We start from the raw sequence: 27,395 nt of genomic DNA, 5'->3' as shown, positions 1-27,395 counted from the left end.
AAGGCATCTTTGTCTTTGCTATCAAAGTAATATTTAGAAAATGAAATTTTCAAAGGACATTGGTTTAATTTTAAGATGAAACATGGGCAAATGCTATTATTTTAATAGTTTCTGCATCAAGTAAATGAAGTTTTATTAAAAGAAAGTGTTATCTCATCAACATGTTACTATTCTAGAGAGAAAATTCTAATTATAAATACTGTTTCTTTAGGAAGTAATCCCACAAAGATTACAACTTCTCCTTTTGAAAATAAATCCTGCTAGAGTAGAAGAAATAAATACTAGAGGCAAGAAATAAATAATTCATTATAAAAACTCACTGACAATAAAAACATTGTATCTAACTGCAAAATACTAAAAGAAAAAAAGAATCTGGCTAAACTGTGACGGAAATTTTGATACAGAACAGAAAATTTGTATATTATTGTATGCCTCCCTATAAAATGTTGCCCCTGGGAAGGAAGAGGTCTTATCTGTTTTGTTCAGTCTACATCCCTCATGCCAGAGTGAACGAAGCACTTTTGTGCAGGGATGCTGGTCAGCAGCACCACACTAGGTAAGCTATTCTTTAAAGATCCACAGCCAGCACTTCTCACTGCAGGAAAAATGTCACTTGCTGTATCACCTAAAACATATAATTTTAAAATGTTGCTATCTTTCTAAGAGACCTTAAATTTGTGAATTCTGGAAATGAAACATTTTGAGTTTTTCCTGAAAAGGATGACCTTACTGAATAACTTGTAAGAACCAGTAGCTTAAAATCATTTACATTACCCATATACTTACTAGAATTGTATTTAACAACAAAAAAACTGTCCATCTTACTGTGATCTTTATGTATTCTAGATTAAAAGTAATTATTAAATATGATAAATAATGGATTTTCCTGAAGAAAAGGACTTCCATTTAGGTGAAATGCCACAAATTTACCTTTCTGCAGTAGCAGACTCCTCAGAAAACTCAGTGTCAGCTGCACTTTTCCTGCTATTATTTGACCTCCATGATGATGCCAAAGGAAGCTCTTCTGAAGACATGGGCCTGGGCCTCTGGCCAATCCCAGACGGTTGTTGTAAACCTGCACATTGTTCTTCAGTGCTTAAAACAGCTATAATTGCTCGTATGCTAGCTTCATCAACTTGAGACCAAGGTTTAGATGGAGCTCTCATTCGACGTAAAAATAAGCTATGCCACTTCTGTCTGAGCTGCAGCAATAAACTGGCGGCCTGTAATAAAAGTTATCTCAGTTCACACAGATGCAAGCAAAATGTTTATCATATACATAAAAGACACTTCTTTACTAATTAAAGTCTGCAACCGTTTCCAAATGATGTATTTTATATTCACTGTAACTTACTACCAATTTCATTCATTCTGGTGCACGCATGAAATGAAATTTCTCATTTACCATATTCTAGACACTAGAGAAACAAATCAAATGAAACAGTCTAATAATGGAGACTGTAAACACTGGTTGGGGTAGAGATTCATACTGAAAAAGTAAAAGCAAAGTAAAGAAAGGAAAATATATTCAGTTCTACTCATCTAAGACTGTAGTGTCTACAAAACATCCAAATGATGTCCAGAAGGCAGCTGGATTCATAAAAGGCCTAAGCTGGATATATAAATTTGGAAGTCATCAGTGCACACACAGTGACTAAATCTACACCGGCTGTAAGGTCCCCAGAGACCATGCAGAGTGGAGAGGAACAAAGCAGAGAACTAGAGAATGTAAAGTATAAGGGATGAACACACAGATAAGAGTCAGAGAAACAGCCGAAGAAGGAATAACTATGACAAAAGGAGAATTAAAAGGGATTAATGTCACAGCAACTAATGACAAAGAAGTTGAGGCAGGAATGATGAAGAAAAACTGGAGAAGGGCAGGATTACAAAAAGGAGGTTATGAACAATAGTGCCACGTATTAGAAAGAGGTCATCAAGGACTGGTTGTGACAACCTAAAGGATACAGGTGACCTCAACAAGTACAGTTTCAGTGAAGCAAAAGCTTGGTGTGGGTTACAGTGGTGAGTGAATGGATGGTTAAAAAGAAAAATGAACCTAGCCAGTGTTGACTACTGGCAGCATAGTTGTCCGCCCTCCCAAAAAAAAAAAAGAAAAAGAAAATGGACATAGAATGATCTCTGAAAGTAGAGGTGGAATTAAGGTTTTTGAAGAAAATTTTTAATTTAAAAAAAAACAAAATTTAGGGTTGGGGGCATGGCTCAAGTGATAAGAGTGCCAGCCTTTCAAGTGTGAGGCCCTAAGTTCAAACCCCAGTATGTCCCCCAGAAAAAAGAAATCCAGAAAAAAATGAGCCAGACACCAGTGGCTCATGCCTACTATCCTAGCTACTTGGGAGGCAGAGATCAGGAGAATAGCAGTTCGAAGCCAGCGCCAGGCAAATAGTTCGTGAAATCCTATCTCGAAAATACCCAATACAAAAGGACTGGTGGAGTGGCTAAAGTGGTAGAGTGCCTGCTTAGCAAGTATGAGGCCCTGAGCTCAAACCCCAGTACTGCCAAAAAAAAGGAAAGAAAAAAAACACCCTTTTACCCCTTCCCAATTCAGAGGTATATGAAAAGAGAAAACAGAATGAATTCATCTTTCTCTCAAAAGGTTATACAAATCGAGTGTTCATGTACTCAGTACTTGATCTTTAATATACCCACAATGCTCAAATATGGTTTGGATGTTTGTTTCCTCTAAACTTCTTGACAAAACTTAATCACCAGTGTAACAGTGTTGGGAGCTGTGCTTTGGGGACACAACTGGAATCAAGCCCTTATAAGGGCCTGATGGAGGGAGTTCATCTCTTCTGCATTTCCACCTTCCGCCATGTGAAGACACAGCATTCCTCTGCTTAAGGACACAGGGCTTAAGATGCCATCTTGGAAACACACAGCAACCCTCATCAGCACCTTGATCATGGACTTCCCAGCCTCTAAAAACTGAGAAATAAATTACGTTCTTCATAATTCCCCAGTATGGTATTCTGTGACAGCAGTACAAATAGACTAAGACAATAGTTAATGTATAAATATTGAGAGACATCAAGTCCTCTGTTGGGAAAAAAAATGGGAGACAGTATAAGAAGGCCCTAAAAAAACTGAAAAACAAGCTGTATTCTCTAATACGAAGGGTTCAATATTAAAGATAACATTTCTATCATATTGTGCCAATTCATACTAACTAAATGAAAGAAATTTATTACCTATTAAAAAGCAACTTACCTCTGGCTCTAGTTTGAAATTAAGCCATTCATCAAGTTTCAAGGCAGCCAAGTTAGCAGTAGTTCTGTCCTCCATTTCACTGTCACTACTGTCATTGGGAATGCCATCTGCTGTCCCAACACATATTGAAAGAATAAACCACTTTTACCATCTTACATCATAGCAAAACAGTAAGCAGAATACCCTATGTGTACAAATCCTCCAAACATTCTAACAACTTGTATGGGAAATTCTCCTAATCAAGCAGATCATAAATTAAATATCAATATTTAAAAGAAGAAAAATAAGGCATATTAAAGACTACAACCTCTAACTGCAACACAAAAAAACAAAACAAATATGACAAGAACTTAAAATTGAAGTGCACTCTTCCCTGTAGGTGGCCTGAGGTGACGTGTGAAAATGGTTCACTACTCTTGACCCAGAAAATCCCACAACATCATGCAGATTAAGAGGCTCATATCTTTATGTTCACTTTAAGAACAACTAAGAATTGGCTCAGGCCATCAGGGGTATACACATCCGAAAGCCACCAAGTATCCAGTGTTACAATGGTGGAGTTGGTAGGTGTACCCATGTCAAACGGTAGGGCTGGTGGCACAAAAATAGTGCTGGATTTTCACTGCATGTGCTTAAAAATTCAGAGTAATGCCAAACCGAAGGGTTTAGATGTAGATTCTCTGGTCATTAAACATATCCGGTTGAAAAACACACCACCACATTACAGAGCTCACAGTTGGGCTAACCCATACACGAGATCCCCCTGCCACACAGACGACCTGTACTATATAGGAACAAATTGTTCCTAAACCAGAAAAGGAGGCTGCACAAAAAAAAAAAATACACCCCAGAAGAAACTGAAGAAACAAAAATTTATGGTATGGAACAAATTCTACACAAGATAAATACAAATTAAAGTAAAAAAAAAATTGAAGTGCAGTCTTTAATAAATGGATGAAGAAGAAACTAAGGCCATAAAGAAAGGTATGAAAGAACTATATACAAAAAATATGGCAGATACTCAAATCAATTCTCATGTAAATTCAGAGGGTCAAGAAAAACCATACATCTTACAAAATAGCATAAAACTGAAAGAAAAAGGAAAAATAGATAAATTAGAAAGACAAAATAGTAGAAATAGTTAAAATTATAATCTAAAAAGAAAAGATTAATGGACAACCATCTATAAATTTAATAAAGCATACATCTATGTACAAAATCAGAAATAATATAAATTTATAAAAATAGAAAATATTTTACAAAATTAATACAAGATAAAAAGATGTACTAATGTATAATTATAAATTTGACATCTTCAAAGAAATTCATTATATTCTATAAAAAAAATTTAGCAAAATCCAAAGAACAAGCTATAGAAAAGCCCAACCCTACTTGAGGAAATATTTAAAGATGTCCTCAAAAAATGCCAACATAGAAATTCAAAGCACCAACAAATTTCTTAAATTTTCAAGGAGTCAAATTATAACCAATTCATTTCATAAGACAAATCTGAACCTAATCCTAAAACCTTGTTAACACCTAAAACATAAAGATACCTGAATGCACACAAGCACACATACCACACAAACTATATAAATCAGCCTCACCAATGAACATAAATACATTAGTTTTAAATAAAATGCTACAATATTCAGCTGTGTGATAAATCCTACTGGATCCAAAGAAGGTTCATTCTCAGAACTAAATAATTCTCTAAGAAAACTACATACCCCATCAATAGGCAAAGCAAATTCTGATTATGTGAACAAATGCTCAAAACTATTTTTTAAATTGTATACATTTTTACTATAAGACAGAATTCTTCCCTAGTTTAACTAAAGTCACTATTAAGACAATAAATTAACATTATGATCAATGGTACAACTTTAGAATTTAAACCTTTAAAATTCATCAAGCAAAGAGGGACATTAATACAGTATCCCAAAGTATGGAAAAAGAAACAAAAGGAAAAAAATGCTGGTAACAAACGAAACATATTACCACCTGCAAGTAATATAATTTAAGAAACAGAAAATCCAAAGGATCAATATGACATAGTGAATATAACAGTTTACAATAATAAATGGTACAGATAATGGGTGAACTACACTTTTAAACCAGAATCAACCTCATTAAGAAAAATATTAAAAATCAAATTATAAAAAAGAAAAATACTTATCACATCAAGAGGAATGAAATGTTCTCATCTATGGACAAAATATGTAAGACTAAGATAAGACTGCATTAAATGTGACAGAAAAAAAGGCTAATACCTTCAAGATCGCATTACTCAAGTATTCAGGAAAAATATTAGTACCCAAATAAGTAAATGGGCAAAGATGAAAGAAAGAACTCAACTAAAAGGAAATAAACAAATGCATAGGGAATTATTCTTTATGACAAGAACAGAATTAAAAGTGCACATGAAAAGGCATTATTTTGTAAGCTAGCAAATACCATTTTTAACGCTAATACCCAATGATCGCATAACTGCAAAAAAATTCACTATGGCTAGGAATAGAGGAAGGACCATACAATCTATATACTTTTATAAAGTAATTTCCATTTCAAAGAATTTTAACTAATTTTATTAAAAGAATGAAAGCAAGATACATAGATGAAGGTGTGAAGGTATCAACACCCCCACCATAGCCACACTCTAATGAGTTACCTACCATCCTATGTCTACTTTCTCCAAATAATCTCAACCCCCTCTGGGTCCATCCCTCCACTGAAATTACTTTTGTCAAAATCATTGAGTGCCATTCAGACAAATCCAACTTACAATTTTCAGTCCAAATCTTCTTCCATCTTTCAAAGTCAACAGACCTGACCACTACTTTCTTGAAATATATTTACCTCCAACACTGGGAGCACTCTTTCTTCCTCTAATCTACATTCTCTTGAGAAGTCTTCTTGTGTCTTTAAGTATCATTTACAAACCTGATGGCTCCCAAAATCTGTATTGCACTGGCCTCTTCCCTGAGCTCCAACAGCTCAGATATGTATATCCAACTGCCTTTTAAAAAAACATTTGATGTCTCAGTCAGCCTAGACTTAGCTTGCCTGAGCAGACCTCTTAAATTTTCTCCTACACAACCTGCTCCACCCAGTTTTTTGAATTTTAAATATCATCATTCAGAAAGCTATTACAGCCATAATTCTGAGATTTATACCTGACTCTTCCCTTTCCTCTATCACCCATATTCAATGCAGCAGAGACTAATGTCTCCAAAATAATTCTGAATCTACTTCTTTTCATATTAGCTGCCACACTAGTTCTAAGCTATCATCAGTCATAAGACCACTCCAAGAGCCTCCTTCCTACCTGCCCCCACTCTTCCCTTCTTGTCCCTTAATCACCCATTCCCTTAGCCAAAATGAACTTTTCAAACAAAAACCACATTATGCCCTCACTCCCTAACTTAAAATCCTAATCCATGCACCTTCCTTTCTACGTAGGTCATTGCTCTCTACTACTGATAAATGTGCCCCAATCACAGAGCCTGTCTGTCAGTTGCAAAACCATTCATTTCCTAGTGTAGAGTCCTGGAGTTTCCCGTCTTCCTCCACAGGTAGAATGTTTCTGCTTCTTCACATGGCTAGCTTCTCCTACTTCAAGCCTCAATTTAAGTTTCATCTTCTCAGAGCAACTTGTCTAGGCTTTCTTTCTAAAGTAGGTTACCCCTAAGGCAGTCCATTTTTTTATTTCCTTAAAGGCACTGTGAAAATTGTCAATTTATTTACAGTCTGGCTGTAGCCTCTACTGTGTAAAGTCCTGAAGATGGGAGCATCTACTTTTCTGTTATAGCTATAAAGCTTAGCATGGTATCTGATAAATATTTACTGAATTGCTGAATAGTAAATATGAAACCATCCAAATGCCAAACTGTAAAGGAACACTTTAAGTGCACTATGCCACTTCAAGGTAACAGAACATTTTGCAAGCCATTAATATGAAATATTAAAAATGTTTATAATATTCTATACAATGAAGGCAGACTATGAGAAAAATAATTTAAAATATGTAAACAAGTAGAAAAAAATATAATAATAAAAAGTGTTTGCGTAAGGATAATGGGATTATTAGTGACATATTATTCCTTTCACAAATTGCATTTATGTCAAATTACTACTTAAATTCAAGTGGAAAACAAACTTTCCTATCAGCAAGATTAGCCAATATGCAGAAACTGATGTCATGTTACCTCAGAAATCATTTCAAGAGCATCTTAGTATTTCCTAATTGTCTCACTATTTTAAAAGTGAGCTACTACTACGCAAATTTTTATAATTTGATGATTGTGGTTTAGTTCATTTCATATAGATTTCATTTCCTTCTCAATACATTTACCTCTAAAGGATGAAGGCTCCTGAAGAGCATTACTTGCCAACCTAGCTGGTCCACAGAATACCAACACAGTGACAGGGGTCACTGCTGAGCAGCATCTAATATTAGCTATTCTGTGGGCTCTGGTCATTTCATCATAAATAAGCCAATCTGTAGGCAGGGCCTGGATTGCTGCAGCTTGACCATTGGCTGGAGGAATCTATTAGGAAAACAAATCAAAAAGTTGTTAATTGTATTTATCACCTAACTTACTGGTAATACTTTTAAGTCCTTGATGAAACAGATGATGAATGTTAGTACCCAACCAAAAACTAAAGCAAGTCATTGCTCACGTAATTTGTATTAAAAGTCTTCATCATTCTTCCAGTGTTACCTCTTCTAACTCTTAAAATTTAATCAAAATTTTGTTCCAATTTCTCATTATGCATATATAACTAATTAATTTCTTAAAGCACACAGGTATTTGGAGTACTTTTTGTTGACCTTCAGCTACCTAACCTGCTTTCACCTCAAGGCCTAAGAGAATTAAAAATGTTTTACCTTTTTATATTGAGGCTGACTGAGAACTGAAGTGGGATGAAATCGTACTTTTTTCTCCTTTGGCCCTGTCAATACTACATTCTCTCTGTCCACATGGACTAAATTAGGATACATGCCTGCCACCAACGCAGCTTTAACGACAGCCCAGTTCTCGGAGTTTGTGTTAACATCTCGAATGTCACCACCACCTCGTGCTCTAACAAAACCTAGGGAAGGGGAAACAAAAAACACATTATACTTTTCTATTGTGCAAAAGATATTTAAGACTTGTGTACTTTTGTATAAGTCACATAAGTTTAATGATACTCAAATTCCACAAAAAACAAAATCTATTCTGGAAAGTCTAAGATACAGAACCAATATAGGAAGGTCTGTATCTACTCAGGCTGGATTTAGGACTTTTTTTATTGGGGATTTAGCAACTTGTTTTTAGTGTACCTCTCTTTTGGAGACAGACTAACATCAAACTCATGATATTCCTACCTCTGTGTCCTGAGTGCTAGGACTGCAAGTATGACCAGCTCTAAATGTACATTTTTGCAGTAAAGTTCTTCACTAGCTGCTATCACAAATATACTAAGTTCCCAGAAACTCAAACCATTCTTCTATTATCAATAATGTTTTAGTTATGACAGACATTAATTCTGAGGGTGATGTCAAGCAATTGCACAGTATTCTTGCTTAAGTTTTAAAAATCCTTCCTTCATATTCCTCAAATTTGAGAAAACTAAATCCTCTGGTTATTTCCTTATGTTACTTTGTTACTCAGGTACTTCAGCTAATACATGAATCCAGGTTCTGATACTTTTCTTTTGACTTTTGCTTCAATGTACTATGCTATTAGAAAAAAAAAATCCTAAGAAACAATTGTAAAAGGAAACAAAAACATTACAATCCTCTTGGAAAAAACAATCAAGTATCAGTATTAATATCAACCTATTTAAATTTTTACAATTTCTGTTCCATAGAGCTAAAACAACTATTCATTAGTAGTGATAAAACATGCACTATCAGCTTTTTCCATCCACAAGCAATAGTTCAGGTCATGTGAAGTCTACAAAGAAACTAATGAATGTGAAGTGTACAATGTGGTAATGCTATTAAAATAAGGGAGCTGGCATCAGCTAACACAAGAAATAAGAGGTGTGGGTAGGGCACTGTTAGAAGTTAAAACAGATTGTGAGAAATTTTACCTGACGCTCTAAGTTGACCAAGCAACTGAGTTCTCATGCCAATAATTATTTCCATGGTAGCTTGTGAGAGAAAATTCTTTTCACAAAAGGCTCGCTCCCACCCATCACTTCGTGCTTTCTGCCATGCCTATAAAAATAATTACGTAACAAGACTCTTTTACCAATCAATTCTTGGTGAGGCAACAAAATAATTGAAAACCACTACATCAATCACTCAAAGTCAATTCTTATTCTAATTACTGAACAAAAACAAAAAGCTTACAATCAAACGAAGTTTGTCATTCATTAAAATTTATACTCAAATAATATGACAGTCATTGAGTTTGTAAAATCCCAATATGACAAGCTTTGTAAGAATTTTACTTTCTCAATATAGTTGCTTAATTTTATTTCACAAAAAATGTGGACACTTTCAACTAAACCACAATACTTTTATATCTAAGAATCCTACAACTCTAAAAATAACCTGCATATTAGCCGCCTACTCTCTGTAAGAATAAAAAGGGGGATTTCCAGAAATCATAAATATACAGTATAAAAAAACCGACCCTTTAAAAATGAGTTCTCTTGCTTTAGAATATTAACTGAAAGACCAAAAAAGCAGCTTATCCATCTGGAACAACAAAAAACATAGGAATTGTACTCCTAATTTCCCTGACATTATCATTCAAATGATCAAATACATATGGTAACTAATACCACAACTAATAACACTAAGTCATCCACCATTCAGTAATACTCATAATTAAAAGAGCTCACAATTATTTTTAAAATTATGTGTTCGAAAAATTTTGCATGCCTGAAAAAGAGAACTTTCTCTATAAACAAAGAGAAATTTTCAAAAACTATCCAGATACAGCCTACAAAATAGACATTTAAAAAAAAAACTATACAGGCACAATCTGTATTCAACAGAATTTAAGGATAAAGATGTCTATCTTTTTAAGAAATAATATATTCTTCACCATGTATCTGAATTTCAAAAATCATATTGTGTTTCTCTTCCTCAGAAGTCAACTTTCCCTATCTTTTCCTCAATTGCTCACTAAAATCTTAAAAGGTCTTAAATGATTTTTGGATTTTCTGCTTTATAAAATTAAATTCTTGGCACAGTATTCCCAGCACACAAGAAAAAGATGTATCCTAAAAAATCCAATAGACTTGAATTCAAGATTCTTTTTCTTTTTGAGACAGGGCCTCACTATGTAGCCCAGACTGGCTTCAAACTCATGACCCTCCAGCCTCAGATTCCTGAGTTCTGGGATTACAGAAGAGCACCACCATGCACAGCTCAAATTCAAGGTAATTTTCTTCTAAGCTTTGTTCTGTATACTTTAAATAACATATAAGGTTCTACACTAAATTTTTAGAGCATTCCTTGCCCGAGACATGATTTAAAGATAAGGAATTCAGTATTAAAAAATAAATACAGGTATAAATATAAATAACTACATACACTACATACATGTATCTTTATATGGAGAAAATGGAGGAAAAAACAAAGCAGAGAAAAGCTGATAATTTTAACATATCAGCAATCAAAACTAATGGAATTATTTTTATCATTTTTAAATTGCTACACTTGCCCCAGAAATGTGTTCAACATAGTATCCTCAGAAGTAAATGACAGTAATGATACCTGGAAGGCTCTGAGAAGTGCCATATGGTCACTGAAAGTTCCTGCAGTGAAACGTTTCCTGCAAAGCATAGCTGCACGTTTTTGAGAGGCCTGGGTAGGCAGTACAAAAGGATCTCGATATGCCAGTGTGCAGGCAATTGTAAGGATGGGGTCCAGACACTTTAAAACAACAGCACACAGGACCATTTTACCAAGATGTGGCTCTACCGGCAAGTCAGCCAAGTGATATCCAAGTTCAGTGAGATCTTCCCACGCATCCATTGCATCTATTGTCTAAATGAAAAGATGGAGAACACATTTTTGACATGACTCAAAACTATATTTAACCTAAAAACCCATAAGAAATAATATAATCTTTTTGCATTAAAATACATCCCATAAAAATGTTATTTTGCTTCGTGTGTGTGTGTGTGTGTGTGTGTATTTTCTACCCATATTAATTACAAGAGTACAATATGAAGTACATGACCATCTAAGGGAATGTTTTTTAAAGAACAAAGTTAAGACACATTCTCATTTGGTTTAAATTTCAAGTAAAAAAAAATGGTACAATAAAACTATTAAGACAGCAAGTAGGAGGGGGAGGGTAAACAAAAGATGGTAAAGGAGGGTGAATATGGCTAAGGTACTTTCTATACATGTAAGAATATGGAACACTGAAACCTGTTGAAGACATTTTAAGAAGGGTAGTGGGGAAAGAGGCAGAATGATGGTGGTGATGAACCAAACCAGGGTGCAATATATGTAAATATGGAAATGTCACAAGGAAACCCCCTGTATAACTATCATATACTAATAAAAACATTTTTTAAAAATGTGATGAATCAACCTTGTATTCCTGGGATATACCCTATTTGTTTGTGATAATTAATATTTGTATATATTTTTAGAATCTATTTGTTGAAATCTTGTTAAGAAATTATGTATGTTCATGGAAATAAAAGGAAAGAAGACACCAACCTTAAGCATTTGTACAGCATTTCTTACAATTAAAGCTGGTGGAGGTTCAGGAGCTTTCATAAGGAAATCAGCAATGGTACAATTAACTGGGGCTAACAGCTTGGTATGTAAACAAAGCTCCTGCAAACAAAGCAGCAAGTAACTTTGAAAAATTAAAAAGAACATAATACCAACCTTAATTTTTATAGAAGTCACAGACTGTACAACAGAGAGAACAATGTCTTTCAATACAGTTCATGGGCTCACACTTTGTCCTCCATGCCAGAACCTTAATCAATATCCTCCATGGACTCATAACAAAATAACCATTGCCCCATCTGACAACTTCTCTTCACACAGTACTTACACATAACACTCAGAGTCACTATCCAAGAACAAATCTTTTCCCCTCTTTATCCTCACTATATTCTACAATTGTTTATCCATTCAGCAAATATTTATAGGTGCAAGGCACTATTCAGCAAGTTGGAGAAAAATAGGATAGACAACAAGCTATTTTCCCAAAGGAAGTGACACAAACTAATAAAATGTGCTTGAGAAACAAAAACTAATGGTGTCAGTAGAGACAGGAGGAACAGGAAGAAATAAAAGTGGAGACACACAAAGGATGGGTAATTTAGGTTCTAGCTAAGAATTTTCAATTTTACACCAGGGAGAATAGAAATTTCCTATAGGCTCTAGAAAGCAGGAAATCATCTTAAGCATGTAGACACCAAATACAAGTCCCTGCATGTCTTTAAAAATGTGGAAGCCAGCAACTAGCCTAATACACTAAAGAATCAAATAAACGCACCTCTGGTAGTTTTCCCTAGAAACTATGTGGTATATGGTTGGTCCATGAAGTTAGAAAAACAATTAATAAAGGCCTGGAGATCTTAATGAACTCAGTTCCAAAACTTTCAAAGCAATCTTGGCATCTCACACTGAGATTAGGGCATTAACTTAAATAATGTGGTTTCTCATCCTACTGAGAATGATCTAGGTCAACACTATGTAGTTAAGACTCCTAAAATGCTATATTTAAAAAAAATCACTTCTAAACTGCCCTAAACTCTAAGTGTAGTCCAATAACCTTTTAAAAATGTGCAGGTTTAGCTGGGTGCTGGTGGCTCATACCTGTAATCCTAGCTACTGTGGAGTCAGAGATCAGGAGGATTGCGGTTTGAAGCCAGCCTGGGCAAATAGTTCACGAGGCCCTGAGTTCAAGCCCCAGTACAACAACAAAAAAAAAAAAGTGCACGTTTACTAAGTTTTCCCATATAGAGAAAAATCTCATTATCTACCTTCCATAATATGTAATCCACACAATTATGTTTATTGAATGGATATTTTGAAAGTTCACTTGGTAGAAATCACAATGGTCCCTCTCTCCTTCACTCCCACACACAAAAGGTTTTTAGAATTAAACAAGTTTCTACCTGTAACGGCATCCTCAAAAGTTCTGGAGTCTGAAATTCCAACATATTCTGAAATCGGAGTCTACTAAACAGACGGAAACAAATTCCAGGTCTACATCGCCCCGCTCTTAAAAATAAAATGCAAAAGTCAAGACTTAAAAATGGAATAAGAGCCATAATAAAGAAACTGTAAAGTCATGTGATTTAGAAGAAAAATGAATCAGGATCAAGACATCTCAGTTTGAATCTTTACTTACCATCTATGAATCCTCTGACTTCGTCATCAGGGAGTGAATTATTTCATTTACTGAGTGAGATTCATAAATGTTACCTACCTAATACACCTTCTAAGATTATGGCAAAACCAAAAGAAATAACATACATTTGAAAGCAAGTAAATATCAAAGCACGAATAAATGTTTGGTAATTTAAATTCCATCAATTTTACTGAGCTGTTATCAAGCACTATTTAGGCCCACTGGTTAGTTGTGCAAATTATGCATTACAAAACTCCAAGGAATTGCCATTTATTCCATCATCCTAGAGACTTGGATAATTTGGGGAAAAGAGAAGAAAAATATAATGAAGAAAAGCAGTCTTTTTAGTTCGCCCAAAGTCACGATACCAGCTAATGGAAGTTACTGACTACATTAACACAGTAGAGACAGAGAAACATCCCCATCCTCGTGGCGCTCACAATCGTGAGTGGCAAACAATATAAGGACTATAAGATCTGACATTGTTGGACTACTTCTTTCTTCATCAAATACTTTTTGACAATATACACTTCAGCTCAGCCACCCAACCAGCAATCTCTGAGGAATTCCTACCTTTGCCTAGACCTTAAATGTTGTGTACCTCTGAAGTTGTACCTCAGTCTTCTGCTCTCCTATGCTACCCTCTCTCCTGGGATGATCTTAATCAACCTCCTAGCTTCAGTTTCCACCCATCCTAGAAACCCCTAATCCCAATTAGAGTCCTATATACTTCAGAAGCCTCTTAGGCAGCTCCACTTGGATTTTTCAGTCAACTCAAACTCAATACAACCAAAAATTAATTTTTCTCAATATAAACACTCTTTGCATTCTCTCTAGCTGACAGCACCATCCAATTTTCCAAGTGAGAAAACTGAATGACATCCTTGATTCTACTCTTCTCCTTACCCCTCACTCACAGACATACAATCAGTCCCCAGTAATTCTCTTTAATATTTCTTCAATTATTGACTTCCCTTTGTTTCTACCATCACTGCAACAATCCAGGCTACCTCTTCTCTCCCTTATGTAAGTGAAAGTATTAATGAAAGAGACTCTGAGTGGGTCCTAGTGTATTAAAATCTGTAATTTCTGATGTTTATCTCTGATAATACACTAGTAACAGTATAAATCCAGCTCATTGTATCAAGACACAGTGTCATAAAGAGAACTGACACAATAAGAAGATAATGCTTTGTGGGCATTCTATGAAACTGTAAAAAGTACAGAAATTAGCCCAGAAGTCTTCAATATGAGGCTTCCTTCTCCCTGCCCACCCCGGTTTTTTGTTGTTGTTGTTGTTGTTTGAGACAAGTCTCACTGTATACCCCAGGCTGGTCTCAAACTCAAGCTCCTTCTGCTTTTAACTTCCAAGTACTGTCATTACAGGTGTGTACCCCCACACTTGGTACATGAAGCATTATTTTAAAGTCAGCATGTGATGTTTTCTGGCCAATCAACATGCAAGGTAAGTTATAATTACTAAAAAAATATACTTTTTAATCTTGGCTTTTTAAAAATAAAAAAGTGGGAAAGGAGTGTAGCTCAAAGGTCAGACACTTGCCTACCATGCAGGAAGCACTGGGTTTGATCCTCAGCATTGCAAATAAATATTTCAAAAACTAAAAAGTAATTCAAGCACATAATAAAATAACCAATTGTACATATAAATATGTACATATGTTAAGTCTCCTTCTTCCATGAGTCCTACAAATATTCCTTTCTCAGAGTCAAAAACTATTATTTTTAATGTTTCTCCCAGACTCTTTCATGTATGCATCTATACATATATACTAACATATATGTGAAAACTAACTCTATATAAAAACATACAGGTCTACACTTTTCCTTTTAAAAGGTCCCTAGCATACCAACATGTGCCTGTAACAATTTATTTCATCACTTTACTACTGATGGACACTACACTGTTCTCAAGCTCAATGTTACAAAGAACTTTCTTGAACATACATAATCAGGATAAATCAAGAGAAATGGAATCCATGGTCAAAGAATAGATTTGATAAACAGTTTCAACTTGGCCTCTGAAGGAATCATACCAATCTACACTCATATCAGTAAAATATGAAAGCCTACTGCATGTTTTCCCCACTGTGTTGTGTATTTTGTAAAACATTGTCATCAAAGTTTGTCTGATAAGTAAAAGAAAAAAATTGTACTTTGCTCATTTCCATTCATTTGGTAGACATGAGGTAAGGTAGTGTATTAAGAAGACAGGCATATTCTTTATTTTGGTAAACTATTTTATTCTTTACATTTTATTACTGGTTTTTGTTTGATTTTAAAGGGCTTTTCTGTATACTAAGAAACTCAGTCCTTTATTCTGTATTGCAAATGTTTAAAATTTTTGCTTTTGTTTAAGGTTCTTACATCTTAGCTTGAATTATACTACGTAGTTTCAGTTTAGCATAACCTAAATTTAGATTTTGAAAAAGTTTTACAATATTTTGCTTTGTAAAGAATATAAAAACTAAGACTACTGTGAAAGCTAACATTTCATAGAAGGTGAAACAGATAGCAAACATGCAATATATATGGAAACATTTCTATTTTATGGCAAGTGAGTAAATGTACATCAAATGCATTACCTTCCTTTCCGCTGTATGGCACTAGCTTTGGAAATCCATACCATTTTTAACATTGTAACAAAATTCAGTGCATCAAAGGATTTCTGCAATATTTAAATCATCTTTATGTTAAAACATAAAAAGTATTTAAAAGATAATAGCAAGAAATGTTATCAAGTTATTTTAACATGAAGTTTAACTTAAAGTCCACTCTTGATTAAATAATTGTAAGAGTACGGATATTTAAAAATTAAGTTTTCTGGGTTACAAAATTCTAAGGAAAAAGACTGAAAATTAAACTAAACCCAGAAGAGGTGTAAAACTCCCCACTATGCTCTGCAGAGCTACCTGCCATTCTCTGCTTACAGGTGAACAGTGGCAGGCCAGGTCTCATGAGACACCAAGATTGGGGAAAAACTGATCTATTGCCTTGAGGTAGTTTTTCCATCACATTTACATCACTGTAAGGGACAGGACTAATCAAGCAAAGGCATTTTCTGAAATACTTCTCAGGGAGCTCATCTGAAGGACCAAGAAAAACCACTAAACTAATCTTACCCCAAAGTGAGGCATTTTTAACTACTTCCACTTTATCTCTTGCTGAGCTACTAACAAAGTTCACCTACCCTGAATGTTATAAAAAATGCCATACTGCCTCAAAGAACCCCAAAGGAAAATTTGTTGTACAGAAATATTTTAAAAGAATACATTCCTAGCCAGGCACAGTGGCTCACACCTGTAATCCTAGCTTCCAAGGAGGTAGAGATCAGAAGGATCACAGTTTGAGGTCAGCCCAAGCAAAAAGTTCATGAGACCCTGTCTCAGCCAATAGCTGGGTACAGTGGCACATGCCTATCATCCCAAGCCATATAGGAAGTAGAAAAGGAGGACTGCCCAACCTTGCCTGGGCATAAAGAGAGACCCTATCCTAAAAGTAACTACACAAAAAGGGATGGAGGCATGGCTCAAGCTGTAGAGCACCTGCCTCACAAGTGCAAGGCCCTAAGTTCAAACCCCAATACCACCACCAAAAAAAAGAACACTTTCCTAACTATATACTTCAAGCATTCAATCCATAAAATAACTACAGAGAGCAAATAATAAAAATGTACTTTCATGAGTAGCTTAATTATAGAATTTTTTACAAAATATGCTTACTTTTTAATGTTTCATTTGTCAATATTAGATATAAAATAACTTCTGACACTATAACCTTGTTTAAGCCATGATTTATTTAATAAATACCTAAAGGAATTAATTTCTAAAATATTCAAAATCTACTTCCATCAGCTTAGATAATTTTAGAGCAAAACAAACTGAACACTTAATGGCTTATACTTGAGCTTTATTGATAGTATTCACTATTATTCTATTACAAAAGAAATACTTTTTCCTCATACCAGTTGTAACAAATATAACCAAATTCTGTAACAAAAAACTTATTCTATGTTAGATATTCCTAAAACTTATATTAAAATTTATATACAGGTATATATAGCTCTACTATAAAAAAATTTGCCCTCTAAAAAATGAATAATATCTCTTCCCTTGAAAATTCAATGAGCACTGCCACTTTCATTCTCACAGTGAATGAATCTACCAAAAGTTAGGGACAGTGAGAATTGCTAGGCATGGGACTGGGGTGTGACTCATGTGGTAGGTACATCACCTTCCTAGCAAGTGCAAAACTGAGTTCAATCCCTAGTACTGAGAGAGAAAGACAGAGAGAGAGAGGAAGAGGAAGAGAAGGAAGGAAGTGGGGGTGGGGAGAGAGAGAGCGTGAACGTGGAACAAGTGAGCTGCCAGGTATTCCAAACTAAAAAAGAAATAAATGTTACCTTTTATTTATATAAGGGGTTGGAAAACTATTTTTACAGATCAGAAGTCTGATGTTTGTTGACCCTAGTTTATATAACTTTTGGCTTCCTTTTTTTTTGATAGGTTTTTGCTTTTTTGGTGGTTTTGGGGTTTGAACTCAAAGTCTTGCACTTAGTAGGCAGGCATTGCACCACCAGAGCCATGACCCCAGCCCTTTTTGCTTTAGTTACAGGAAGGGTCTCATACTTTTTTGCCAGAGGCCAGCCTCAGGCTGAGATCCTTACAATTTCCACCTGAGTAGATGGGATTGCTTCTCCCATCAAGATTGTTTTGAACTAAGTATCCTGAACACCTACTGTATGTGAGGCATTGGTGCTATAGCAATGAGTACATGATCCATCCCCACAAGTAGAAGGAAATCAGAAAATAAGCAATCAAATTACCACACTGTGTGACAAAATTTTTACTGTAGTCAAATCCTTTACTTTCTTTTTAATGAGTAGAAGCTAAATTTTGTGTAATTTGCTGAAATAACAAAATAGATCCTATATACTGATTTAGCTTTAAATATTTACTATATTAAATTCATCTACAAATACATTTTCCACTCAACTGAACTGTTCATAAAAGTATTTGCAGGAACAGAACTCAGCCTTCTTCATTTAAGTCAAAACACAACTTATCCATACATACCTCTTTCACTTTGCCAGAATCAATAACAAAGACAACATCATTGACTGTGATGCTGGTTTCAGCAATATTAGTGGAAAGGATCTACAATAGGAGGACATTGTTTTATGATCAATATGAAAACAGACAATGACTAATAAAAATGGAAAAAACAAGATTTTATGAAGCTTACTATTTTTCGAACACCTGCAGGTGGGTTTTTTAATACCTTCTTTTGATCAGATGTTTGCATATTTGAATGAAGCATAAAGACTTGGTATCTATTGACAATTGAAAGAAAAAATACAGTATAGTTCCTGTCTGTTATTTCGAACAACAAATAGAAAGCTTTCGATTTTACCTATGTGTATGGTCAGCAAAGCGCTTGTCATCAAACAGGATGCGATCCCTCAGCCCAACAATTTCATCGTATCCAGGGAGGAAGATCAACACTGCACCTTGGAGAAGAATGCTTGATATTAAATCTTGTGCACCTAGAGATCGTCACAGAACTAACTGTAATTATCTCACATGTTTTCATACGCTGGTAAACTATCATAAAATGTCAGTTACTCGTGTATTAATATCAATGCAATTATATAAAAATTTGTACCATCAAAATACTAATTTTAAATGAATGCATTCATTTTGTTCCAGTTCTCTTAGACATTTATTTACCAGCATCACAGCTATGGCAGATATTGTACAGAAGATGCATGATCAAATCCAAGTCAACTTTCTCATCATCAAAACTATGATGATAAGCTTTCAGGAGCTCTCTGTCTTCTGCACTGAGGTCATTTCCATTTGTTTGAACCAGAGAACTTTCATCCAAATTTCCAAATTCCAGCGAAGCACTAAAAAACAAGATCAAGTCAGTTTTCATTAAGAAGAGTAAATTAGAAATAAGGGCAAAATAGTTTCTGCTGGGTATTGAGGGGGTGGGGGGAAAGGGAGGGGGCAGAGAGGGTAGTAAGGGAGGGGGTGGGGGCAGGGGGTAGAAATGACCCAAGCCTTGTATGCACATATGAATAATAAAATAATAAAAATAAAAAAAAAAAAAAAAAGAAGAGTAACTCCCAAAGGCTAACAATTCTATATGGCCTTCAAATTTCCAACATATCCTAAGGCAGGTAGGAGACACAATGCACTAGCTAGAACATAATTCATGTTTTTCTTTCAAAGGCATTATTGAAGTAAAATCTGGCAAGTGCTTTTGAGAAAAATCACATCTGTAGAGATTTTTCCAAGGAAATACACTAACGACCCATAAGCACATGAAAAGGTAATTGACATCATCTGTCGTTACAGAAATACAAAGCAAAATCACAACAATACCACTCCACATCCAGTGGGATGACTACAGTAAAAAAGATAGATAGTAAGTGCTGGGGAGGGTGCAGAGGACCTCCTACACTCTGACCAGGAATACAACATGGTGCAGCTGCTTTGGAAAACACTATAGCAGTTCTTTAGCAGTCTTTAAAAGGTAAACAAGGTGTTACCATATTCCCCAGTAATTCTACTTCTAGAGATAAATGGGAAAATTAAATCACATGTGTCTGTCAATTAAAAATCTGTATACAAAATGTTCACACCAGAATTTTTCATAATAGTCAAAAAGTGGAAATAATCCAAATGTTCACAAATTAACAAATGTATATCCATACAATGGAATATTATCTGGTCATAAAAAGGATAAACTTTGAAACCATTATGTAAAGTGAAAGAAGCCAATTACAAGACTCCATTTATATGAAATGTCCAGACTAGAAATAGGAAGTAGACCAGCAGTTGGCCTACAGCTAGGAGGGTTGAGGGAAATAGGGAGTAAACGTAACGAGTGTAAGCTTCTTTTTCTGATGATGAAAATGTTCTAAAATTGACTGTGGTGATGACTGCATGAGTCTGAGCATACAAAAAATATCACTGAACTGTACATCTGAATGTACAAATTGTGGAATGTGAATTATCTCAAAAAGTTTTTTGATCATTTCTATTTTTCTTAATAGATTGTTTCTAATTGTCCGCTATTATAAGCAATATTCTGACAAATGCCCCACATAAAAGAAAGTCTACGGGTAATTGTATAATAAAAGGAGGAAGATTATGCTAGTTTCCAAAAGCCCAGAATGAGCACAAATGACTGAAATGACTTGTTTCATCCTGTATATAAACATACCCAACTGCCATCACTGGCAATTATCAACAGGGTATAGGAAGTTCAATTTAGTTCAGTTGCTCTTAAGAAGCTCAGATTGTTTTCAACAGGGAAAATGTTAAATTCACACAACTGCAATATTTTGAATTTCAAATTCTGTTTCAAAATTTTCTAAGTTTATCATTTCTTACTTTTTTATAAGCAAATGAAGAACAGTCTTAGTTTAAAGCTATCAATATCAATAATCTAGCAAACAAATTTAATCTTATACACGGAAATGTCACAATGAAATTTCCTGTATAGCTATCTTATACAAACAAAAATGTCTTTTTTTTTTCAAAAATGGAGAACAGGAAGGTAAAACAGATCCTGTCTGGGGGCTGGCACCAATGGGAGAAGGATATAAGGAAAGGTTGTAAAAGGGTGAATATGGTGGGAATATTATGTACTCATGTGTGAAAATTAGAAAATGAGACCTGTTGAAACTGTTCCAGGAATGGGGGGAGTGAGGATAAAGGCAAATGGAGGGGGTAAATTCAACTATGATATTTTGTAAGAACTTTGATAAATTTCACAATGTACACTCAGTACAATAATAAAAAGTTTTAAAAATTTAATCTTAAATATTTGAAACTTATAATTGATAATGTTATGATCTATGGAATAAAAAGAAAGCCCAATTGGCCATGATAATTAAAAGTACTACCTAGGAAACTGCTTTACTCAGTAAACGAGTGTCTATGGGAAGAATGTAGGGAACAGTCAAAGGGTTAGGTACTATTTACTGAAATGACAACAAAACTTTCTAGATCAGAATTGGCATTTGTTTCTATCAAGAATTTTGAGAATGGAACCTACACTGTCAGTGAGATTAAAATGATACAACTTCACACTTCAAATATTTACTTCTTGCTAATGCCTGGGACGACATCTATAGAATTACAAAACCCAGGTCAAATGAAACATGTTATTTGTTCTTGTTTCCCTATATTTTAACTTCAGACTCCATTTTTTTTTCTTTCTTGAGAGTCTTATAGGCTTTAAACAAATAGAGGCTTACCAATGAATTATAAAAACATTAAAATTTTCCTTTCATACCTAAAGGTCTACATAACTTATCTAAAATATCAAATTGAGGTTTATCTAGTCTCTAAAAAAGATAGTTAGGAACCAGGGATATAGACCAGCGGAAGAGTGCTGTGCAGCTATACAGCATTAACAAGGCCCTGGGTTCAATCACTAGCCTCACACCCCTCCCCCCCCACCAAAAAAAAGAAATCATTAAATTGGCTTCATAGAACTGTTCTACTTTATTTATTTTTAAATATTATTATTATTGTATAATATGACATTTACAAAAGTTCTTACGATGTATCATAGTTGAATTCACTCCATCATTCTCCTTCATCCCCGCCTACACCCTCATTTCTAGAATAGTTTCAACAAATCTCATTTTTCCATTTTTAATAAATGAGTACATAATATTTCCACTCCTACACCCTTTCATATATTCTCCCCTGTCCCACAGTAACAACTCCCAGACAGGACCTGTTTTCTTGTCTCCGTTTTGAATAAAGGCATTTTTGTTCATGATAGCTATACAGGGAGTTTCATTGTAACATTTGCATTTTTAAAGTACATATATTACCCTTCTGATTTCTCTTTCTGCTTTTTCAAAGTTATGACAAAAATCTGTAGTCATACTACCTAGGACCTTTTAAAGTGTTTTAGTCATTTCTTTTGGTATTTACTGCCATACTTCTAAGCAACATGCACTTTTTCTATTTATTAACAATTTAGTCGTTACCAGTGAACCTCCAACTACTGAATCACCATCTCCGCTGCCATCAACTTTCCTCCTGCTCCAAACTCTACAAATTTCATGAAATCTTCATCCAGCCTTTTACTATAAATAACCATGTAAGCAAGATTTATTGTGAGCAAAATTGTCAACTATGATAACACCTTCCTTCTTCTGCAACTTTTGGCTTTTCCCAGGGTAATTATTATTTATTTTTTATTTGCTTAGTGTTCTGTGAACTGATCATTAAATCTTCCCAGGTTCTCCCAAGGACTCATAAGGCTTTTACTTAAAACTACCAGGTGATTTATTTTCCTCTCAGAGACTTCCTTCCTGGAGCCCTCCATCTTCTGTTCTTAAGGGACTAGTCTGCTGAATACCTGTCACAGTACCACTCATCTGCTGTGCAATACTCACAGCATTCCTTTCGCCTAACCCCTGCACTGGGTCTACTATGTTTTTCTGGGTGGGTATTTGTTTTACTGTTTTGTTTGGAACACATTCTCTAAAGAAGGATTTACTTCTATCATTTTCCAACTCTTAAATACTTTTTGTACTTTGCAGGCAATGTTTTCTAATTTATCTTAGAACTCTTCTAAATTATTGTTATATCTTTTAACTTTTGTGACTTTTTTGCAGGACTGAGGTTTGGACGCAGAGCCTTGTATTTACTAGACTCTACCACTTGAGCCACACTCTCAACTCTTTTTTGCTTTAGTTGTTTCTCAGGTAGGGTCTCACATTTTTGCACAAAACTAGCCTTGGACTGTGATCCTCCTACTTACAGCCTCCCACACAGCAGGGATGACAGAGCATATCACCATGCCCAGCCAGCTTATTGACTGAGATGAGTCTTGCTAACTTTTTGCCTGGGGCTGCTTCAAACTGCAATCCTCCACATCTCCACCTCCTGTGGAATTACAGGCATGCCCAATTTATATGAGCTCTTTCTCACTTATTCATTCATTAAGTGTTCACTGATCTACTGTATTCAGGCACTGCTCTTTAACAAAGGAGACAAAAGCCTTACTTAAATTCTAGTAGAGAAAGAAGATACACAATAACTAATGAAAATAGCAAGTAAACCAAGTAGGTTTAGGGCAAACCTAGAGGCAGCTTCTCTGAGCAAAAGAAAAAATAGAGCAGGTTAGGAGATGGACAGCATGGATAAGCAGTTGCTATATCGATAGGGTAAATTTGGATAGGTGTCATGAAGATGAAACCTGAAAAAGATTTGTGCTCTGTTCCTTTTTTATAATACGCTATTTTTGTTTCATGAAAGCATTATCTTCTATTATAGTTTTGTTTTTGTTTGGGGGGGTTGTTTTGTTTTTTTTTTTTAAGTTTTCTTCTGCTCACTGATACTTAGTTTTATCCAAATCCCAGTTTTTAGTTGCTATAGTTTTTTGATTTGTTTGATTTATGGGTGCTTTTCCCACTCAAATGTCTAGTTGTCAATCCTTGACAGTTTGTTCATCTTTAAAGAGTACAGCATTAACACATGCCAAGTATACAAGTAGGGACTGCTGAAGCTAAAAGAGTTTGTCTGTTTTTGGCATGGTGGATTTTCTTATGTCTGCTAAGTCAACACATACTGATTAGCTCCCCATCATCCAAATGCATTAATATCTCTCCTCAGTTGCCATGTCCTCTGCCACTGTCTTTGACTTTGACAATTTACACCTTTTATACTCCTTGATCTTTATGTCAGTTAGGTTTGAGGGGAAATGCAGAGATAAATAATGTGTCCTATCTATGATGGTTAACTGGAAATGCCCCTTCTCATATTTCAAAGCAAAAAATAAGATAAGTACCTTAACACAATGGATCTTATCAACAATATAAAGAAAATAAACAAAAATGTCTAATAATTACAAAAAAAAATCTCTGGGTAAGAGACTGTAAGTAGCCTACCTTTATATGTCCTGTGATTTATATGGCTAGCATTTTTTAAAGAAAATAGGATTCATAAAAATTATGTGAGGTTTTACCTGTAAGATTCTAGAAGATCCACAATTTCAGTCTGTCCAAAGTGTTTAGCCCAATCTAAAGCCATCCTGTCAAAGTTCAAAAATATAAGACTGACAAATAATTTCCTCTCAAAATTATAAAACTAGTCACTCAAAGCCATTTACACAGCAATTATTTTGTGCCAGCAATTATTACACAATAGCTTTTAGTGCAAAGACAAAAATGAGAATAAAAAATATATGTGCAGCTATACAAAGAATTACCAGCCATTGGATGCTTTACTGTGGACATTGGCTCCCATACTAATTAACTGCTCTACTTGACTTGCAAAGCCTCGTCCTGCAGCAACCATCAGAGCTGTTGCACTGGTTTCACTATGTCTGTAATCAACTAAAATAGGGAAAAGATAAACTGTTAAATTTGCAAATTATTTAAAACTATTTATCTTTTTAAATTTAAGTGATAGAAGTAATTGTCAGAGTTAACCCAGGACTTGCCCTTTTGTTTGATATATTATATAACCTTTACATTATCCAAGAAGTTTGTTATTGAAAGGCCCTTGTATAAACAGGATGGAATAGAGACTCTCTTGGGAAGGGAAGAGAAGGTAAAATGGTTATTAAACTGTTGACAGCTCACCTATATAATTACAACAGAAAATGAAAGCTACTAACTTGCAGAACTCTTAAGTTGAATTCTTAAATCTAAATAGTTCCTTGATCTCTAAATGACAATATTATAATTAAAGATTTAAGGCTAATTTTCATCAGTAATGAATGCTTAATAACTTCAGGCAAAGCCAGGCATGGTGGGACATGCCTTTAATACCAGCACTGGGAGGCTGAGGTGGAAAAGTAATAAGCTCAAAAATGACCTAGGATACACAGTAAGACCCTGTTTCAAAAAATCAAAAATAAGTAAAACTTCAAGCGAAGTTCATGACAATTTTTTAAGATATTAGAATACTGGACTCAGCGAAGTGTATAAACTATACATAACAGAAGAAACCTGGGTCTATAGAATGGCCATTATCAAAATAATCTAGTAGTCACTAATGAAATATCTAGAGTGTCAAGGATAATAGTTAAATACTTAAAATGCTTCATAAATATTTTGAAGCACTTATGTGTCAGATCTGAAATCTCTGAACTTGCAAATAAGATTGCTAAAATATTCAGAGTAAATATTTTTAAAATGGAAAAAAGAATCCTAGAAAAATGGAGTTGAACAAACATCTACACTTTCAAATATGAAATATTACTTCTCAAAATAAAGATCAATTATTTTTCAAAAAGTGATGAGGTTTCAAGAGTAGATCCAATAGAAGTCAAAATGCAAGTCCTATCTCTACCTTGCATGTACTTGGGATTACTGCTATGTACTACCATACCCAGTCCTGTTACCTATTTTTTCTTCCTTTTTGTGAAGTCACAAAACTCTTACTTACCAAGGGATAGGGTGGGGGTGCTAGTGCACGCACACACACACACACACACACACACACACACACACACAATCTATGTATACAACACAAATAAATAAAAGCATTTTTTGTTAGTAACAGTCATGTGTGTACAGACCTCATGAAACTATTCTGGAGACACTAGGTTAACAAATTTGAAATAAAGTAAGTACTCCAAAATAACAAATTATTTGTACAAAAAAAACCTGTAGTATAGACTTTTAAGCTAAACTGTACTCCTACCATAAAAAACAGCAAGAGTAATAAAAATTACTTACCACTAACATTCTCAGTTAAAATAAGGTGGAAGACTTGAGCAAAAGCATCCACATCTTTGTGTAGCCATATGTCGGAAAGACAAGCATCCATTTCCTTTATTAACCATGGTTCAAGACAATTCACATCTTTTTCTGTCTTTAAAAAAAAGCAGATTATGAATATGCTTCCCATTTACTCACCAAGAATATAAAATGGCCACAAGAACTACTAGAATGTTCTCATTTTATCTTACAAACATTAACAATATTGTATCTTGTTCTTAATTTGTCTTTTATCTGAGAATAAACATGTCAACAAAGAGCAATGATCCAGTCACAACATCAATGAACTGCTTCTGACAGGATGTTGCTAAATGTAACTATACACCAGTGGCTTCCTCTTCCAGCCCATGTCAGAGGAAGCATCACCTTGAGCTTTTTAGCACTAACCCAGGTCCCACTCCATAGCAAGTATATAGAATCTCTGCTGGAAGGGATTCCACAATGCTTTAAAAGCCCTTCAGATAATATAATGTGCACCCAAGGAAGGGAGCACAATTTACACAGTAAAAATACTGATTACTGATTGAAGTGAATCTTCCCTATACTAAACAATTTCTAAATATTATTTTTTAAATCAGATACAGTTAATTTGGATGTCTTAGAACTTTAAACACTAGTATGAAAATGGAAGCATCTCTGGATTATGTATCTCCTCATGCTCAAAAAATAAAAAAGTTAAATACTTTTTTAAAAAATAAAGTTCAGAACCAGGAGTAGAGTGCTTGTGAGGCTCTTTCAATCTCCAGTCCATTAAAATGAGAGAGAGAGAGAGAAATACAGTATAGTCTAAGATAAACTAGGAAAATTGCCCTTCAGTTACACAGTGAAAAACTATCATATCACTTTCACTCAAAATATCATTGTAAAACCAGCAAGGTCTTACCAACTGACTGAAGACAGCATCACCACCATCATCCAAAACATCATACTCTTCAGTCACATTTGGAACAGTTCTCTGCCTCTGAGATTCAGGCTTGAAAGTATTCTCCTGAGCTGAGTACCACTCTGTAAGTGTGGTTTGTTGTTTCTCTTCTAAAGTAATT

General features: G+C 34.7%; 1 protein-coding gene across 4 annotated transcripts in view; it reads right to left on the bottom strand.

Moving 5' to 3' along the window:
• Ythdc2 (YTH N6-methyladenosine RNA binding protein C2) overlaps positions 1-27,395 on the bottom strand; it is a 69,694-nt gene that overhangs the window by 19,484 nt on the left and 22,815 nt on the right. For 3 of the 4 annotated variants that reach the window (XM_074058867.1, XM_074058869.1, XM_074058870.1), the window contains 17 exons: positions 27,236-27,384; positions 26,311-26,446; positions 24,834-24,960; positions 24,591-24,656; positions 19,316-19,494; positions 18,999-19,095; positions 18,831-18,918; positions 18,662-18,742; positions 16,172-16,254; positions 13,333-13,438; positions 11,915-12,034; positions 10,955-11,227; positions 9,316-9,442; positions 8,123-8,328; positions 7,586-7,781; positions 3,232-3,341; positions 931-1,223 (listed from right to left, as the gene is read on the bottom strand). In XM_074058867.1, the coding sequence (XP_073914968.1) occupies positions 931-1,223; positions 3,232-3,341; positions 7,586-7,781; positions 8,123-8,328; positions 9,316-9,442; positions 10,955-11,227; positions 11,915-12,034; positions 13,333-13,438; positions 16,172-16,254; positions 18,662-18,742; positions 18,831-18,918; positions 18,999-19,095; positions 19,316-19,494; positions 24,591-24,656; positions 24,834-24,960; positions 26,311-26,446; positions 27,236-27,384 (2,437 nt within the window). The remainder of the gene's footprint in view (positions 1-930; positions 1,224-3,231; positions 3,342-7,585; positions 7,782-8,122; positions 8,329-9,315; positions 9,443-10,954; positions 11,228-11,914; positions 12,035-13,332; positions 13,439-16,171; positions 16,255-18,661; positions 18,743-18,830; positions 18,919-18,998; positions 19,096-19,315; positions 19,495-24,590; positions 24,657-24,833; positions 24,961-26,310; positions 26,447-27,235; positions 27,385-27,395) is intronic. The other variant, XM_074058868.1, reaches the window with a different exon arrangement.

This window comes from Castor canadensis, chromosome 16, assembly GCF_047511655.1.
Source record: "Castor canadensis chromosome 16, mCasCan1.hap1v2, whole genome shotgun sequence".
In the NCBI taxonomy this organism is placed as follows: Eukaryota; Metazoa; Chordata; class Mammalia; order Rodentia; family Castoridae; genus Castor; species Castor canadensis.
Note: the sequence above shows the minus strand (reverse complement) of the source record. Positions and strands in the feature narration are given on the sequence as shown.